Below are 19,720 nucleotides of genomic sequence, written 5' to 3'. Positions count from 1 at the left end.
TGGCGCGTGGCCAAGTGGTTAAGGCATTCGTCTAGTGATCTGAAGGTCGCTAGTTCGAGCCTTGGCTGAGGCAGCGTGTGTGTCCTTGAGCAAGGCACTTAACCACACATTGCTCTGCGATCACACCGGTGCCAAGCTGTATGGGTCCTAATGCCCTTCCCTTGGACAACATCGGTGTCGTGGAGAGGGGAGACTTGCAGCATGGGCAACTGCTGGTCTTCCATACAACCTTGCCTAGGCTGCGCCCTGGAAATCTTCCAAGGCACAAATCTGTGGTCTCATGAGACTAATGGATGCCTATAAGAGGAGCATTATAGAATCAAAGCGAAGTACAGCATAGAAACAAACCCTTTGGCCCATCTAGTCCATGCCAAAACCATTTAAGCTGCCCACTCCCATTGACCTGCACTGGGACCATGGCTCTTCATATCCATGTACCTATACAAACTTTCCTTAAATACTGAAATCGAGCTCGCACTCACCACTTGTGCTGGCAGCTTGTTCCACACTCTCACTACCCTTTGAGTGATAGAAGTTTCCCCTCATGCTCCCTTCAACTTTTCACCTTTCACCCTTACCTCATGACCTCTGGTTGTAGTCCCATTCAACCTCAGTGGAAAAAGCCTGCTTGCATTTACCCTAGAATTGAAAATACACGTGGACTGAGATGCTAACTGTCCTGTGCTATCACCAGTGGGATCATCAGTTGATCTGCCACCTGTCTTCAGGAGTTTCAGCCCGCTTATGATCAAGACTCCCTCGAGGTGGTGGGCCAGCAGTGCTAAAGCATCACCTCCCACTGGTGAGCTTAAAAACTTGGCATCTGCCTCTATCAGAGTTGTTGTTCACTTCCATCCAACAGATAGTCTGCTCTTTGAGTACCTCTCTCAAATCTCCTCTCAATCTTCTACGTTCCAAGGAATGAAGTCTGCATTAAATTCCAATTGCCATCTTTCAGCCCATTTTTCCAGCTGATGCAGACCCCTCTGCAGGCCATGATAGTCTTCCTCATTGTCCACTACCCCCCCCCCCCAAATCTTCGTGTCATCTGCAAATTCACTGATCCAGTTAACCATATTATCATCCAGATCATTGATACAGATGACACACAACAAAGGACGCAGCACTGATCCCTGTACCAGAGACCTGACAGCTGTGACATTCCTCGGTTAGGCCATCCCCCTGACAGCCTCCAAAGTGATATATCTGTTGTTGAGAGGGATGGCCACAGGGGTACTCTGTACTGGCTTCTTAACTCCTTTCCTGTCCTGACTGTCTCCCTATTTCCCGTGTCCTGCACTTTGGGTATACCTACCTCTCTATATGTCCTGTCTATCACCCCACCAGCCTCCCCAGTGATCCAAAGTTCATCCAGTTCCAGCTCCAATTCCTTAACGTGGATTGTTAGAAGCTGCAGCTGGATGCACTTCTTGCAGTTGTCATCAGGGACCCTGGAGGACTCCCTGCCTTCCCACATCCTGCAAGAGGAGCATTCATCTATCCTGCCTGACATCTCCACTGTCCTAGCTGAGCAGCTGTAAGTGACGGAAGGGAAAAAGCTTTACCTGGAGCTTCTCTTTTTTGCCTTTTCTGACTGAACCCCCTCTTCACTCACACCTCGAAGAGCTAAAGCCTCACCACTCTAATTCTATCCACTCAGACGATGGCCACTGCGCATGCCCCTGCCTTCCTTTAATTTGATCTTGCTAATCAATCCCAAATGCCGATTGGTTGCTGGTCAGAGCTCAAATAAGCTGCCGCGATCTGCCGCTGCCTTTTTCTACTTGGGCAGTGGACCTGAGTGAAACCCTCTCCTTGCAAACTTCTGATGTCACGATTGGTAACTGGTCAGAACTCAAATAAGTTGCCACAATCCACCACATTAGGGAAAAGGGTTACAGAGAAAGGTTGAAAAGGTTGGGACTTTATTCCCTGGAGTGTAGGAGAGTGAGGGGAGATATACAGAATTATGAGGGCGATAGACAGGATAAATGCAAGCAGGCTTTTTCCACTGAGGTTGGGTGAGGCTAGAACAGGAGGTGAAATATTCAAGGGGATTCTTGGGGGGGGTGTGGGGAGTTTCTTCACTCAGAGGGTGATGGGAGTGTGGAATGAGCTGCCAACGGAAATGGTGGATGTGGTTCGATTGCAGCATGCAAGAGAAGTTTGGATAGGTACATGGATGGGATGGGTACAGAGGGATATGGTCTAAGTACAGGTTGATGGAACTGGGCAGAATAACACTTTGGCATGAATTAGATGGGGCAAAATGCCTGTTTCTGTGCTGTAACGCTTTATGACTCCAGAACTCTTTTCTAAACTGCCCAGGTCCCACTTAAACACAGTCTCTACTCTGGATGAAAACACCTTGTCTGTGGAAGCTGATACACTGATGGGTAGCCAGTATGTCTATTAAAAATGTCCAGTCTGCTCTGACCAGGTAGTGTATGATGGAAGTCCCTTCCGCCTAACGGTGTCCTATCTTGAAGAGATAACAGGCAAGTTATAGGACTAACAGGCAGGTCTTTGACGTATAATAATTTTGTCCTGGAGGTGTAGTCAGCAGTAATCAGACCTATTTCCAAAGGTAGTTGTACAGCTTTCACACACTTGCATCCACTTCAGAAGAGCAAATGTGTATGAGGGAGCCATAGCGTTATTCAATGCAGTACTTTGACCCTTTGTATCCACGTGGATCATCAGTCTCCCATTTAGATTCATAGAAACATAGAAACCCTACAGCACAATACAGGCCCTTCGGCCCACAAAGCTGTGCTGACCATGTCCTTACCTGAGAAATTACCTAGGCTTACCCATAGTCTCTTAAAAGACCCCATTGTTTCCGCCTCCACCACCGTCACCGGCAGCCCATTCCACGCACTCACCACTCTCAGTGTAAAAAACTTATTCTTGACATCTCCTCTGTACGTACTTCCAAGCACCTTAAAACTGTGCCCTCTCGTGCTAGCCATTTCAGCCCTGGGGAAAAGCCTCTGACTATCCACATGATCAATGCCTCTCATCATCTTATACACCTCTATCAGGTCACCTCTCATCCTCCATCGCTCCAAGGAGAAAAGGCCAAGTTCACTCAACCTATTCTCATAAGGCATGCTCCCCAAACCAGCCAACATTCTTGTAAATCTTCTCTGCACCGTTTCTATGGTCTCCACATCCTTCCTGTAATGAGGTAACCAGAACTGAGCACAGTACTCCAAGTGGGGTCTGACCAGGGTCCTATATAGCTGCAACATTACCTCTCGGCTCTTAAACTCAATCCCACGATTGAAGGCCAATGCAGCGTATGCCTTCTTAACCACAGAGGCAACCTGCGTAGCAGCTTTGAGTGTCCTATGGACTTGGACCTCAAGGTCCCTCTGATCCTCCACACTGCCAAGAGTCTTATCATTAATACTATATTCTGCCATCATATTTGACCTACCAAAATGAACCACCTCACATTTATCTGGTTAGACTCCATCTGCTAATTCTCAGCCCAGTTTTGCATCCTATCAATGACCCGCTGTAACCTCTGACAGCCCTCCACACTATCCACAACACCCCCAACCTTTGTGTCATCAGCAAATTTACTAACCCATCCCTCCACTTCCTCATCCAGGTCATTTATAAAAATCACGAAGGGTAGGGGCCCCAGAACAGATCCCTGAGTCACACCACTGGTCACTGACCTCCATGCAGAATATGACCTGTCTACAACCACTCTTTGCCTTCTGTGGGCAAGCCAGTTCTGGATCCACAAAGCAATGTCCCCTTGGATCCCATGCCTCCTTACTTTCTCAATAAGCCTTGCATGGGGTACCTTATCAAATGCCTTGATGAAATCCATATACACTACATCTACAGCTCTACCTTCATCAATGTGTTTAGTCACATCCTCAAAAAATTCAGTCAGGCTCGTAAGGCACAATCTGCCCTTGACAAAGCCATGCTGACTAATCCAAATCATATTTTCCAAATGTTCATAAATTCTGCCTCTCAGGATCTTCTCCATCAACTTACCAACCACTGAGGTAAGACTCACTCATCTATAATTTCCTGGGCTATCTCTATGCCCTTTCTTGAATAAGGAAACAACATTCACAACCCTCCAATGCTCCAGAACTTGATGATGCAAAGATCATCACTAGAGGCTCAGCAATCTCCTCCCTCGTCTCCCACAGTAGCCTGGGGTACATCTCGTCCGGTCCTGGTGACTTATCCAACTTGATGCTTTCCAAAAGCTCCAGCACATCCTCTTCCTTAATGTCTACATGCTCAAGCTTTTCAGTCCACTGTAAGTCATCCCTACAATCGCCAAGATCCTTTTTGATTAGCTTTACTTGTCTCACGTCCGTTGAAACATTGAAGCATACAGTGAAATGCATTGTTTTGTGTCAACAACTTAGTAAGAACCCGAGCAAAAGGGTAATTTAATCTATTGAATAAAGTTGGACCCAAAATTAAATTTTTCTAAGACTTTAAATAAATAATGCCATTCAACCTGATCAAAAGCCTTCTCAGCGTCTAAGGATATGACACACTCTGATATCTCCTTAGAAGGAGAATAAGTAACATTTAACAATTGACAAATATTAAAATGAGAATATCAATTTTTAATAAAACCAGTCTGATCATCAGAAATGATAGATGGTAAGATATTTTCCATCCTACGGGTCAGAACTTTAGATAGAATTTTAGCATCAACATTAAGTAAGGAAATTGGTCTATATGAAGACCATTCATTTGGGTTCTTATTTTTTTAAGGATAAGTGAAATAGAAGCTTCGTAAAAAGATTGTGGCAAACTACCTGATTTAAAAGAATCTGAAAAAACTGAACACAAATGAGGTACAAGCAAAGAAGAAAAAGCCTTATAAAATTCTCCAGAAAATCCATCAGGACCTGGAGCTTTCCCTGAATGCAGTGAACGTGCAGCCTCAGCTATTTCTTCGTGAAAAATACATTGATCCAACTGTTTTTGTTATCAACAGAAAGCGTAGGGATATTTATTTGGTCTAAAAAAATTATCCATTACAGTATTATCTCTAAGAAGAGCAGAACTATAAAGTTTAGAATAAAATTCTCTAAAAGTATCACTTATTTCTAAATGATCAGTTGTCCTAATACCATTAGCTTTACAAATTTCTTTAATCTGTCATTTAGCACTAGAAGTTTTAATTTGGTGAGCCAATAATTTACCTGTTTTATCTCCATGAATATAAAATTGACTTTTATCCTTTTGGAGTTGAGTTTCAATAGGGTATATTAATAAAAAATCATATTTAGTTTTAATTTCAACCCGTCTTTTATGTAAAACAGGATCTGAAGTCAAAGCATATTCTTCATCTAATTGTTTCAGCTGATTGGCTAAATTAATTCTCTCTCTATTTGCTTTTTTCTTAACACTTGCAGTATAAGAAATGATTTGTCCTCTAATATATGCTTTAAAGGCATCCCATATGACAAGGCTAGAAGTCTCCTCCACCGTATTCTCTTAAAAAAAAGAGTAATTTGCCTCTCCAAGAACTTTAAGAAATCCTTGTCAGATAACAAAGTTAAATTAAAATGCCAGAATCTGTTTGTCTGAGGAAAACCAGAAAGATTTATGGATAAAAGCACAGGAGCATGGTCAGAAATAGCAATCTCTTTATATTCTACTAACTAAAGGCAACTTACAGTGGACTGATATTCTACCAGGTTGCCTGATTTGGATGTGGGACGAAACTGGAGCACTTGAGGGAGACCCAAATGGTCACGGGGTGAATGTGCAAACTCCACACAGACAGCCTCCGAGGTTGGGATTGAACCTGGATCACAGGAGGTGTGGGGCAGCGGCTCTGCTTGCTGAGCTATTGTGCCACCCTCACCGCTCAACCAACATCAATTCAAAAGAAAAGAATCAATTATTTGACTGGTGTATATACAACTGCACTTGGTAAAATTTTAAACAGGGCAGTAAATTTCCAGAGATACCTCACAGTTGTAAAGTTCTTTCGAGTACCATGGTTGTAAAAGATGTCATACATGTTGCGTCTTGCAGACAGGGCTACAACATTTACCTGTGCGTGGAACTGATCGAACGTCATTACTGGCCCAAAGAAGAAGAAGGGGAGGTAGAAGTTGTAGATGAGAAGGTCCAGGATTGAGTAGTTCCCACCTTTCCTCTCGACGTTCTCCAATGCAAAGCTCATGCATCGCATGATGGTGAAGCCACTTCCTCCATAGAACAGGACGTCCTGGAGCTGGAAGGTGCCCGTTACAAATCCTGTCTGGGACAAGACAAAGCAGATGGCCAGAGATGAGATGGAGCAAGTTCAGGCTCTGCTAAGAAGGATGATTGCACAATTGGGAACTAATTATCCTACCCTTCCAACTGAAGGACTGAATTTGTACAAAAGGAGTCTAGCTAACCAGATCGAGTACCCCTGCAACATGTAGCTATTTACAGACTGACATCCATATAGGACAATATCATGAGAGTTAAAATGAACTTATTCTCCTTGGGTTCTTTTTTGAAGAGGGTGAAGTGGAAATCATAGGGGACATACACCATGTAGACAGCCCTGTGGCCCATCAGTGCCTGCCTTCAACCACCCAATTACAGATACTAATCTTATATTAATCCCATTTTAAAAAATCATTCAAACTCAGTGATTCCAATGGAGCACCCATTTTCAACTCAAGTGACTTGACCTCTGCTCCTGGGCATGTGGAGTTATACATCATAATCTGAACAACACACTTCGAATTCAGGTCATTAACAGATGAGGTGGACAGCAGTCATTTACAGCTAACCTCACTCCTACTGCTCAGTGCTCTGCCCCTTTCCAGAAAGTCTGCTTCACTTGACATGGGCTCTGTGTTGCTTGGCGTTGCAGTCAGGGCCGTAAGGTGGTGTGGGACAGGCAAGAACTGATCAAATGGGGGAAAATTTACATGAGGCCAATGGGCACATTACGAAACACAAACACCATCCAGGCCATGTACTTTTCTCACTATTACCATCGGATAGGAGGTACAGGAGCCTTAGGTTCCACACCAACAGGTTCAAGAACCCTGCATCATCAGGCTCCTGAACCAGAGGCTGGAAATCCAAAGCATCTTACTTCACGCAAAATGCTGGACGACCTCAGCAGGCCAGGCAACATCTATAGAAATGAGTCAATGTTTCAGGCCGAGACCCTTCATCGTGATCCTATGGTGTTTCTTTGTATTTACTGTGAATGCCCGTAAAAAAAAATGAATGTCTGGGTTATATTTGGCGACACGTATGTACTTTGATAATAAATTTACTTTGAACTTCACTCACCTCAACTCGAATTCTAAGAGAGCTTAACAGGTTGTTTCTGCTGAGTATGTCATTAAGCAACAAGGCTCACTGTCTTTGGGTATTGTTTATTAGGAAATCATTGACTCGCGAGAATTGTAGCTATGGGATGCTTGGTCGTTGAGCGTGTTTTAGGTTTTAGCGAGACTTTGGCGAAGAAAGCTGAAGGACCTTGCAGCCAACTTGCGCTCTTACTGAATGAATATCTGAAGAAATGTAGCAAGTGCGCCTGTGGCCGGTCCATCACCCATTGAATCGATTGCAAGAATGTGGTAAATGCGCATGCGGTCGATCGATCACGCGGTGAATCGATTGGGCCTCCTACGCACGGGGGACGTCCTCTATTTGCGCGGGCTTTCCAGCGCAGTGCAGCACGGCGTTTTGGTGAGTCGCTCCCGTACCACGTGCCATGGCTCAGTAAAAACGTTTAATGCGAATCTTACTACTCAGTTCTCATACTTACCTGCCAGGAAGCCACGGGCTCTATTTTAAACGTTGCCAAACTGCAGAGTCCAGCAGCAAAGCACAGCCACTTCTGTTTAGCCAGGGCAATGCCATAGAGAAGGATGCAGTGGGACAGGATTAACATGAGATAGGAGAAGCCCATTGTAGCCAGGACTGCAAGAATCCCATAAACCATAAAGTATATGGATCTGTGCTGTGAAAGAGAGAAGAATGGTGAGAGTAAACATTTAAATAAATTGCACGTTCCTCAATGTATCACAGATACATCTGGGAAAAAAAAGGTGTGAAGGGTTTCGTCATGTTAAACAGAACGTGTCTGTACAACTCCAGGGCTAGACTGGCGATCATGCCTGCCGTGTGCAGCCTGACTTTTCCCTTTCCGGCACGTGAATGCTGGCCCAAGCAGTCTTTTATGCTGCATAGACCCCAAGATATCCCATGGCCTTTCATTCCAACACTAGATTCACCGCGTTAGCTCCCCCTACGCCCATCATGGACAAGTACAGTGCGAACCTTATCCTCCCTCACAGTTGCTAAGGAATGGTTTAAGCCTCGAGGCAAAGACATTACCGTATTGCACCTTATGACTAAATAATACACAAAATAAATCACAGAAATTTAAATGATCTGAAATCTTATCATTGCCTTTCAGACATGAGTGTCCTAATTACATATAAAATGCTGGAGGAACTCAGCAGGTCAGGCAGCTTCTATGGAGGGGAGTAAAAGAGTCAACATTTCAGTTTAAGACCTTTCATTCCAATGGGTCACCTGTCAATCACCCTAGCAAAATCCTTCATTCCAATAGATCACCTGTCAATCACCCTAGCAAACTCATTCATTTTGATGGATCGCCTGTCAATCATTCCAGCAAACCCATTCATTCCAGTAGATCAGCCATCAATGGTCATAGCAAACCCATTCATTCCAATGGACTCTGTAACAATAGTGGGATGAAAAATCACAGCAAAAACTTACTGCTGGTTTTAAGTAGTTAACAGTAAATATGCAGGATCTCACCAACCACAAGCTCCATAATTCAGGCTTTCTCCTTCTCACCCTCCCCCACCTTCTTTATAGGGCCTCTGCCCCTTCCCTCTTCAGTCCTGATGAAGGGTTCCGGCCCGAAACATTGACTGATCGTTTCCACGGATGCTGCCCGACCTGCTGAGTTCCTCCAGCATGTTGTGAGTGTTGCTTTGAGCCCAGCATCTGCAGAGTACTTTGTGTTTATAATTCAGTTATTGCCATTTCCACGTGGATTACAGCAGCCAATCCCTCTCAGGCCAGCCTTACGTCAATTCTAGTTGCACTTAATCCAATAAGTTTCATTTTTTTAAATCAATTCCTCTTGCATTGATCATCAGTTGGGACTCAGGGTCTGAAATGTTGACTGTTTACTCCTCTCTATAGATAAATTCCACCAGCATTTTATGAGTGTTGTTCAAGATTTGCGGACTCTCTTATGTCTTATGATCTGGCCCCCTTGCCCCTTGTCACAAATTTGCAGATTCAAATCGAACAGCAGATAAACCAGTGTTCAGAATCCAGTTTAGTACAAGTGAACAGCTGCACGGTAGGGTGTGTCCTTCAGATGAGATATTAAACTGAGGCCCCATCTGTCCTCTCAGGGGTTAACCTTAGTTGTTTTCTCTGGATTATCGGAATCTGAAGGATGAGCTGTTCATGCAATTATGAGGGATATGGGTAGGGTAGATAACAGGTTCTAGCAGTGGAATGAATGTCTTCTATTTGGGCTCATTTTTCAATGGACCAATGAAATTAATAGGTTTACTGGGCTTACTCAATGAACCAATTGCATGAATTGGTTTGTTGGAGTTATTTATCAATTAACCAATGGAATGAATGGATTTCACTGGCTCAATGGAATGAGCAAGTTTGTTGGGCTCATTATTCAATAGACCAATCAAATGAATGGGTTTGTTGGGCTCTGTTCAATAGACCAGTGGAATGAATGGGTTTGTTGGGCTCAAGGCTGAAGATCAATTGCCATGAAAAGTACTTAGGATGTCCAATGCTGTGGAAAGTCAAGTACACTGGCAGGCTGATTTTAAGTTGCCTTTTGAGCTCTTCAGTGCTACCTGTATTCTAGGAACAAGTAGTAGCTTAATAAACTGACCAGTACAGACGGTGAAATGAACCCACCTGAGGTAAGGCCATGGAAATTGCTTTCCCAAAGAGCACGTGACCCGATAAGGCAAAAAGAATGTAGTTTCGGAACTTGGTGAACCACATAACCCACTCAAAGTCAGCCACATCCTGGAAGAGAAGCAGCAGATGATTAGAACCTGGTACAGTCTTCTTTGTATTTACAATAGTACACAGGCAAGCATTCTCACCACATATCTGATCATGAGGGTTCATCAAATCACAACGTAGAAGCCAGTCTTTACAGCCCACCTCGTCCATGCCTAATACCTATCTGTACTAATTCCATTCACCTGAATTAGGTCCATATCCCTCTATGCCTTTCCTATTCGATTACTACCCTTTTAAACATTGCTATTATATTCACAATTCCTGGGTATGACTCTAAACTACAACCGGTGATGAGGCTCTGATTGGGTTTTAGAGCTTTGGGGAAAGTGGAGTTACCCCTTAGTCATCCATTGCTCCCAGGGCCGCTCTGACCCGGAACAGTAGCACCTGCAAGGGTTCCTGCTCAGGATACGAGCGAAGGGCAACGGCAGATCCGGCAGGTTCAGTAACTGAACTTATGACGGAGAAGGCGGATGAGCTACGACCTCAAATGTCAATGGCTATAGTATAGGCGGATGAACATTTGGGAAGAGAAATGGCGATTTCTTTAGTTTGCCCAACAGAAGGCAACAGCAAACCACCGTTGCTAGATACTAGGTTTCCTAGAATCTAAAAACGTATTTGCTAAGAAATCCACGGTCAAACTCACAAAATGTATCGCACAACAACTGCGTCAAGAGGATCTTCAAGACAATTCTGAAGATGCTTCGCTCGGTAGGGTTGATTCTGGTCAGCAGGGGATCCCCGACCGTCATCAAGCTACTGCTCATAAAATATTCAGGAATTGTTTAAAGACGATTGAGGCGAAAAACCAGTAATTAAGAAGAACATTGAAGGTCCAAGTATTTTAAAATCTGAAGTTCGTAATGCAATAAATAAGATGAAGAAAGGAAAGGCAGCAGGTCCTGATGAATTAGTAATAGAACAAGTTATCGCCCTTGAAGATTATGGAATTTAAAAACTTACTTTAATCAATGATATTTATGAGACTGGAATAATACCAGAAGAGATGAAAAAATCAGAATTTATCATTCTTCCTAAGAAACCTGGAGCAATATAATGTGAATTACATTGGACCATAAGTTTAATGAGTCATAGCACTAAGATACTTCTAAGAATTTTGATGACAAGAGCTAAAAGTAAGATACAAGCTGAAATAGATAAAGAACAATGTGGTTTTGTGAAAGACAAAGGTACAAGAAACGCGATATTGATGTTAAGGATACTATCAGAACGAGCTGTTCAAGTGCAAAAAGATTTGTTTGTTTGTTTAATCGACTACACAAACACATTTGATAAAGTGAAACACAATAAGTTATTCAAAATATTACAGGAAACTCTAGATCTAGATTCGAAAGACCTCCGCCTAATCAGAAATCTGTACTGGGAACAAACTGCTGCTGTGAGAATAGATGGGGAAGTGAGTCAATTTACAAAAAATCAAGAGAGACGTTAGACAAGGGTGTGTTTTCTCCCCTGATTTGTTTAATGCATACAGTGAAACAATATTACAAAAAATAAGAGACATCTTGGATATCAAAGTTGGTGGTGAAAACATCAATAATTTTAGATATGTGGATGACACTGTGTTAATTACAAGTACAGGGGAAGAACTACAAAACTTAATTGATTTAGTTGTTGAAGAAAGTCCAAAAATGGGTCTGTCTATCAATTGCAAAAAGACAGAATGTATGGTGATATCTAAAAAGAAAGAGAATCCTATCCGCAGGCTGAGGATAAACGGGGAAGACATAAAACAAGTACAGAACTTTTGCTACTTAGGAAGCTGGGTGACATCAGATGACAGGTGTGACATGGACATCAAAAGAAGAATAGGGACGGCAAAAGACACCTTTACGAGAACGAAGAGTATACTGACCAACACTAAACTAGGCATGACAACCCGCTTCAGAGTACTGAAATGTTTCGTTTATCCAGTTATATGGCTCAGAATGTTGGACAATATCTAGTAACATGAGGAAACGAATTGAAACAGCAGGATATGGTTTTTGAGGAGGATGCCAGGGGATTGAGGAGAATATCATGGAAGAAATGAATATCTAACGAGGATGTCATGAACAGAGCAAGCACAAAAAGAGAAATAATGTACCAGATCATGAAAAGGCAGGGTGACTTCATTGGACATGTGATTAGGAAAGAGGAGTTAGGATGCACGGTAATTATGGGAAAGATTGAAGAGAAGAAAGCAAGAGGAAGGCAAAGACAAATGATGATGGAGACAACAGCCAGAGAACTGGAAATGAATACCAATGAATTGATCCATTTGACCCGAAACAGCAGTGTGTGGGTCATGGCAGTCAAAGCTCAAACTGGGCATGGCACCTGATGAAGAAGATGATGATGATGATGATTATATTCGCCTCCACCACCTCCTCTATTAGCTCGTTCCAGATGTTCACCACCCTCTGTGTGAAAAACATACCCCTCGGATATCCTTAAAGCTGCAAGCTCTAGTTATAGACATCCCTGGTCTAAAAAAACTCTATCATACAAATGCTGGAGGAACTCTGCTGAATAGACAGCATCTATGGAAGGATTTTGCCCCAAAACATTGACTGCTTATTCCTTTCCATGGATGCTGCCTAACCTGCTGAGTTCCTCCAGCATTTTGTAAGCGTTACTGTGGATTTCCAGCATCTTCAGTATTTCTTGTGTTTCTGACAATCATCCTAATTCCCTCAGCATTTTGTAAACTTTAAAGTCAAGGTGTCTTGAATACAGGAGCAAGCAAGATGGCCCAAGGTCTAAACTGTTGTTTCCACCCCACACCCAAACAACAATCTTTAGAGGAGATTTATTGGGAATGACTTATGAGGACAGGCTGAGTTTCTAGGGCATTTCTTATTGGAGTGAAGGAGGATGTGAGATGACTTGATTGTGATTGTATTGATAGACTGGACAGCCAGTGCTTATCTCGCAGGGCAGCAGTGGCTAATATAAGAGGGCACAATTTTAATCTGATTGGAGAAAAGTTAGGCGAGGTGTCAGAGGTAGGTTTCTTCCACAGAGATTGGTGGGTACATGAAACATCCTGCCCAGGGTAGTGATGGAGGCAGATACATTAGGGACATTTAAGAAGCTCTTAGATAGGCACATGAATGATAGAAAAATGGAGGGCGATGTAGGTGGGGGGGGAGTGTTAGATTCATCTTGTAGTAGGTTAAAAGGTTGGCATAACGTCGTGAGCTGAAAGTTCTGTACTGTAGTGTTCAATATTCTATGTTCTTTGTTCTGTGTTTGTTTGCTGACCACAGTACTATTGGAGGCCATATCAAAGGTGGTGATGAATCAGCATATAGGAGGGAGATTGAAAATCTGGCTGAGTGGTGCCACGACAACAACCTCTTACTCAATGTCAGCAAGACTAAAGAGCTGATTGTTGACTTAACGAGGGGGAAATCAGAGATCCATGAGCCAGTCCTCCATCAGGGGAATCAGCAACTTTAAGTTCCTTGGTTTTCATCATTTCAGAGGACCCGTGTGCACAGTTTATTGTCAGTTACACACCGGTTCCCTGCCCTGTTCATGGGTCTTTCATTGATTCTACTATGGTTCTATTGGATTTATTGTGTATGCCGGCAAGAAAATGAAATTCAGGGTTGTATTTGGTGACACATGTACTTTGATAATAAATTTTCTTTGAACATTGAAGTGCTACAGTGGCCCCTACACCTCCTCCCTCACCACCATCCAGAGCCTTAAATAGTCCCTCCAGGTGAGGCAAAGGTTCACGTGTGGATTCCTCACCCCTTGCTGCCTCCTCTACATCATTTAGAATCGGGGGACCACTTCACCGAAGTTCAAAGTAAAAATTATCAAAATACATACATGTTACCATATACAACTCTGAGGTTCGTTTTCTCATTGTCATACTCGATAAATCCAATAACGATTACAGAATCAATGAAAGACCACACCAACAGGGCATAAAACCAGTATGTAAAAGACAACAAACTCTGCAAATACAAAACCATAATAAATAAGCAAATACCGACAACATGAGATGAAGAGTCCTTGAAAGCGAGTCCATGGTAACATTTCAGCGATGAGGCAAGTGAAGTAATCGGCTTTGGTTCAAGAGGCTGATAGATGAGGGCTGATAACTGTTCCTGAACCTGCATCCTGAGGCTCCTGTACCTTCTTCCTGATGGTAGCAGTGAGAAAAGAGCACGACCTGGGTGGTGGGGATCTAGGATGATGCTGCTTTCCTCCGTCAATGCTTCATGTAGATGTGCTCAGTGGTGGGAAAGTCTTTAACTGGGCCGTATTCAATACTTTTTGTAGTGTTTTCTGTTCAAGAGCATTGGTGTTTGCACACCAGGCTGTGATGCAGCCAGTCGATATACTGTCCACTACACATCTACAGAAGTTTATCAAAGTTTTAGATGTCATGCTAAATCTTCGCAAGCACCTGAGGAAGTGGAGGCACTGTTATGCTTTCTTTGTAATTGCACTTGTGTGCTGGGCCCAGGACAGATCCTCTGAAACGATAACACAGGAATTTAAAGTTGCTGACCCTCTCCACCTCTGATCCCTAATGAGGACTGGCTCATGGAGCTTCATTTTCCTCCTGCTGACATCAATAACCAGCTCCTTGGTCTTGCTGACATTGAACAAGCGTTTGTTGCTGTGGCACCACTTGATCTCCCTTCTATATGCTGATTCATCACCACCTTTGATTTGGCCTACAACAGTGGTTGAATATGGCACTTAAGCTGTGCTTAGCCACACAGTCGTAAGTGTGAAGCAAGCAGAGCAGGGGGCTAAGCACACACCTTCACTCCATCTACTGTGCCAACTGGGGTCTTCAGGTGGTCAGCCATTTTAATTCCAGTTCCCATTCCCACAGCAGCCTCCCAGTTCTCAGCATCTTCCACTGCCAAGTCATGGCTAAGCACAAATAAGAGGAACAGCACTTCCTATTCCACTTGGGTTGAGGAAAATCTTTTTCACCCAGAGAGTGGTGGATATGTGGAACGGTCTGCCCCAGAAGGCAGTGGAGGCCAAGTTTCTGGATGCTTTCAAGAAAGAGATGGATAGAGCTCTTAAGGATAGCGGAATCAAAGGTTATGGGGAGAAGGCAGGAACTGGATACTGATTGTGGATGATCAGCCATGATCACAGTGAATGGTGGTGCTGGCTCGAAGGGCCAAGCGGCCTACTCCTGCACCTATTGTCTATTGTCTCCAATCTGACCCAATGTACATTGAATTTTCAGACTTCTAGAAACAGTTCCCCCTTTGTCCCCTTTCCCTTTTTCTCTCTCCTCCTGATCCTCCTGGCCCCCCCCTTCACCTTGTATCTTTTCCCTTCCATAACCTTACCCTCTCCACCTGCCCATCACTCACAAACTCACCCCACCGAATCCCCTCATTCCCTGCTCCACCTTCCTCTCCTATCAAATTCCATCATCTTTAGCCCTTTGTCACTTCCCAGCTGATTCAAAAAAATAATTGTTTGATGCTTTTCCCAAAAGCAAGTGTATATTTTCTTTCTAGGTGAAAGGCCTGTGCCTTGTTCAGCTGTTCCATCAGCTGGCCAGAGGCTGTCCCACTGGCGAACCAAGAGCAGAATTTACAACAGCAACTTCAGAAACAGAGGAAACTGTGACAGGGAGATCCAGGGATGGCTGTCAATATGATTGTTTAAATATACACTTGATGGCCACTTTATTAAGTATACCTGCTTATTAATGCAAATATCTAATCGGGCAATCACATAGCAGCATCTCAGTGCTTAAAATAATGTTTTTCAGGCCAAACGTCAGAATGATCTCCTGGAATTTTCACATACAACATTCTCTAGAGTTTACAGAGAATGGTGCAAAAAAAATCCAGTGTGGGTGAAATGAGAGAGGTCAGAGGAGAATGACCAAACTGGTTTAAGCTGACAGGAAAGCGACAGTAACTCAAATAACCACATATTACAACAGTGGTGTGCAAGAGAGAATCACTGAACGCACAACACTTTGAACCTTGAAGTGGGTGGACTATAGCCGTGAGCATACACTGAACGAGGTACCTAATAAAATGGCCACTCTGTGTGTATAAGCTTTGGAGCCAACGTTAGACAAAAAAAAGTTAAACAGGCAGGATTAAGCAGCTGCTTTTGACGCCAGGGAAGGGAAACAATCTTGGCCTTGTTTAAGGAGAGCTCAAACCGTTGTCTGGAGTCATCTGTCTTCCCCTAACTAACGCAGTCTGGGTCATTTCATTCTTTTGTTTGGCTCAGGAGTATAAACATTTAACATTGTGTCTAATTTTAGCTAAAGTTCACCGAAAATATAAACATTAAATAAATAGTGCAAAAAGATAGCTAATTAATGAGGTGGTGTTCATAGACCATTCAGAAATTTGATGGTGGAGGGGAAGATGCTGTTCCTAAAATATTGAGTGTGTGTCTTCAGGCTCCTGCATCTAATCCTTGAAGCTTCTAATGAGAAGAAGGCATGTTCTAGATGGTGAGGCTCCTTAATGATGGATGCTGCCTTCTCGAGGCACCACTTTTTGAAGATGTCCTTGATGGTGGGGAGGATAGTGCCCACGATGTAAAAGGCACCAGACCTATTGCAGGACTCACACAGCAAACAGTGTCACAACGTGAAGTGTGTGCTCACAATGAGTGCGGTGATCCTGTCATTTTCCTTTATCAGTCATCATTACAAGTATTTTGTTCCTTAAGCAATGCCTAACTGTTAAAATATTCACAAGCTTGCTTAACAGTTTAGAATATACCAAGAGGATCATCAAAAAAGCTAATGCTGGAGACACAGAGCCAGGTGACTAATAGCTCGGGGGCAGTTTATTTTAAAATGAACCTGGTGAGCTACAATGGGGAAATTCAAGGAGGAAATTTATGAAGTTTGGGCTCAGGCAATTGAAACACAACTGACTATTAAAATGTTCAGGAAAACCAGAAGAGGAGGAATATTCTTTCATCACTCATTTTCTTCTTTTTTTTTGTTTCCTGTCAGAATTTTGAGAAATTCTTAGTTTGTAATGGAGAGTTGCATCACAGATGAGGTTAGAGAAATTGGGAAGACAAGAAGAAGGGTTTGAACGAAAACTAGCAGACAGGCTAATTGAAAGTGAAACTTTCTAAAACATTGGTCAGAGTATTGTGAGCAGTTTTGGCAGACTTTTCTAAGAAAGGATGTGCAGGCATTGGAGAGGGTTCAGAGGAGGTTCACGAAAATGATCCTGGAATGAAAGAGTTAAAGTGTGGGGAGCATTTGATGTCTCTGGGCCTGTTCTTGCTGGACTTTAGAAGAATGAAGGGGAATCTTATTGAAGTCTATGGAATATACACTAAAGATTAAACAAGATTGGGAGAGAGAACTTAATATGACTTTTGTTAACAAAGATTGGTTGCGAGTTCTGAAAATAGTTAATTCTGCTTCGATATGTGCCAATCATTGTTTAATTCAATTTAAAATTGTTCATCGTTATTATTTAACAAAGGAGAGGCTATCCAATATGTTTCCTAATATAGACAATTATTGTGATAGGTGTAAAGATGAAGTAGCTACTCTGTCACATATGTTCTGGTCATGTCCCCTACTGAAATCTTTTTGGAAATCTTTATTTTCTACAATTTCTAAAGCTTTGAAAATTAATTTACAACCTAATACAGTGACTGTTCTATTTGGAATAGTTCCGCATCATATTCGGGGTATTTCATTTTCAAACCAACATGTAATTGCATTCGTTACATTGTTGGCAAGAAGGGCTATTTTATTGAAGTGGAAAGATACCTTTGCTCCTACACTAATTCAATGGTTTTCCCAAGTAATGTTATGTCTTAGTTCAGAAAAAATTAGAAGTAGAACTTTTGATCCTCGATTCGATTTTGAGAGAAGATGGGGCTCTTTCGCCAAATATTATCATTTAATTTGAATTAATTATATGGTTTCCTTCCAATTTTATGTTATATAAATGTGATTTGGCGGTTGTTTTTTTTATCTTTTATATATATAGATGATTGTAAGACGTACTGCTCCGGGTGTTGGTTCCTAATGGGTTTTTTTTGTAGTTAGTGGGTTTTTTTTTAGTTAGTTGGGGTTCTCTGTTTTCCTTCTTTTTATTTAATTTTTTTTTCATTAGCATATGCAAGTTTTTTTTTCTTCAGCTTTATTAATTATATATATACTAATTTGTTGAACTTTTGTATTTTATAGCTGTAGAAGATTATATATCAATAAAAAGATTTAAAAAATGGAATATTGAAAGGCCTAGAGAGGATGTTTTCTAAACTGGGGGAGTCAAGGACCAGAGTGCACAGGCTCAGAATACAAGGACATCCCTTTAGAACAGAGATGAGGAATTTATTTTGTCAGAGAGTGGTGAATTTGTGGAATTCATTGCCACAGACAGCTTTGGAGGCCAAGTCGTTGGGTATATTTAAAGCAGAGGTTGATAGGTTCTTGATTAGTAAGGACATCAAAGGTTACAGGGAGAAGACAGGAGAATGGGGTTGGGAGGAATAATAAATCAGCCATGATGGAATGGCAGAGTAGATTTGATGTTCCAAATGGCCTAATTCTGCCGCTGTCTTATGGTCTTAAAATAAAGCATGCTAAAAATATATCAAAGATCCTCCAGCTCCAGAATCCTTTATTTTATTCTCGATTGAATCTGCAGGGCAATTGCATGCAGCTAAAATTAGACAGTGTTAAATGTTTATACTCTGAGCTGAACAAAGAAATTAAATGACAGACTGTGTCAGGGAAAGAGAGCATGAAACTTTAGCTGAAAAGCATCTGGTGAGAGTCTCTCATTAAGGAATGCTCAATAAGTCAGCGACTTTTTGGGACTGCACGGTAGTGTAGTGGTCAGCGCATGCTACTATGGCACCAGGAATCTGGGTTCCGTTTCCGCTACTGTCTGTAAAGAGTTTGCACATTCCCCCCGTGTCCAGGAGTGTTTCACCTAGGTGCTCTGGTTCTTCCCACACACCAAAGAAGTACAGCTTAATAAGTTAATTGGTCACATGGGTATAATTGGGCTGCGTGGGCACGTGTCTTGTTAGGGCCTGTTACTGTGTTGTATCTCTCAATAAAATATACTACTACAGACCTGCCTGTGTGTTTAAGGCATTTCCCAAGGCAGGCAAGGAACCAAGTTAAGATTATTATCAAAAAAATTAAAGGAATGTAATAGAAATTTTTCTTTAAATACATTGATGATCTTGATCTGAAACTGGCTGGCTGAATGAGCAGTGGAATCAGATAATAATTTTTCAAAAGGATATTGGAATAATGCTTGGAGTGTAAATAAAATTGCTTTGAGAAAGGGCAAGAGGAGGTGCAGGTTGGAGATTGAAAAACTGAAGGGTCACAACCCACCTGAAACAAAGGGAGGCAGATGTGTGATACCTTCCATTACGGAATAGTCATAGTCATAGTCATACTTTATTAATCCTGGGGGAAATTGGTTTTCGTTACAGTTGCTCCATAAATAATAAATAGTAATAGAACCATAAATAGTTAAATAGTAATATGTAAATTATGCCAGGAAATAAGTCCAGGACCAGCCTATTGGCTCAGGGTGTCTGACCCTCCAAGGGAGGAGTTGTAAAGTTTGATGGCCACAGGCAGGAACGACTGATAGCTGAGAACCTATCAATAGGA

General features: G+C 42.3%; 1 protein-coding gene and 1 long non-coding RNA gene across 4 annotated transcripts in view; one reads left to right on the top strand and one right to left on the bottom strand.

Moving 5' to 3' along the window:
- The window catches only part of LOC140195583 (uncharacterized), a 125,777-nt gene that overhangs the window by 11,594 nt on the left and 94,463 nt on the right, over positions 1 to 19,720 (top strand). The window lies entirely within an intron of this gene.
- Positions 1 to 19,720, bottom strand: part of hhatlb (hedgehog acyltransferase like, b) — a 59,276-nt gene that overhangs the window by 19,041 nt on the left and 20,515 nt on the right. For all 3 annotated transcript variants that reach the window (XM_072254177.1, XM_072254178.1, XM_072254179.1), the window contains exons 4-6: positions 9,958 to 10,071; positions 7,790 to 7,984; positions 6,059 to 6,268 (exon numbers count right to left, since the gene is read on the bottom strand). In XM_072254177.1, coding sequence (XP_072110278.1) covers positions 6,059 to 6,268; positions 7,790 to 7,984; positions 9,958 to 10,071 — 519 coding nt within the window. The remainder of the gene's footprint in view (positions 1 to 6,058; positions 6,269 to 7,789; positions 7,985 to 9,957; positions 10,072 to 19,720) is intronic.

The sequence above is a fragment of the Mobula birostris genome, chromosome 3, assembly GCF_030028105.1.
Source record: "Mobula birostris isolate sMobBir1 chromosome 3, sMobBir1.hap1, whole genome shotgun sequence".
NCBI classification, from domain to species: domain Eukaryota; kingdom Metazoa; phylum Chordata; class Chondrichthyes; order Myliobatiformes; family Myliobatidae; genus Mobula; species Mobula birostris.
Note: the sequence above shows the minus strand (reverse complement) of the source record. Positions and strands in the feature narration are given on the sequence as shown.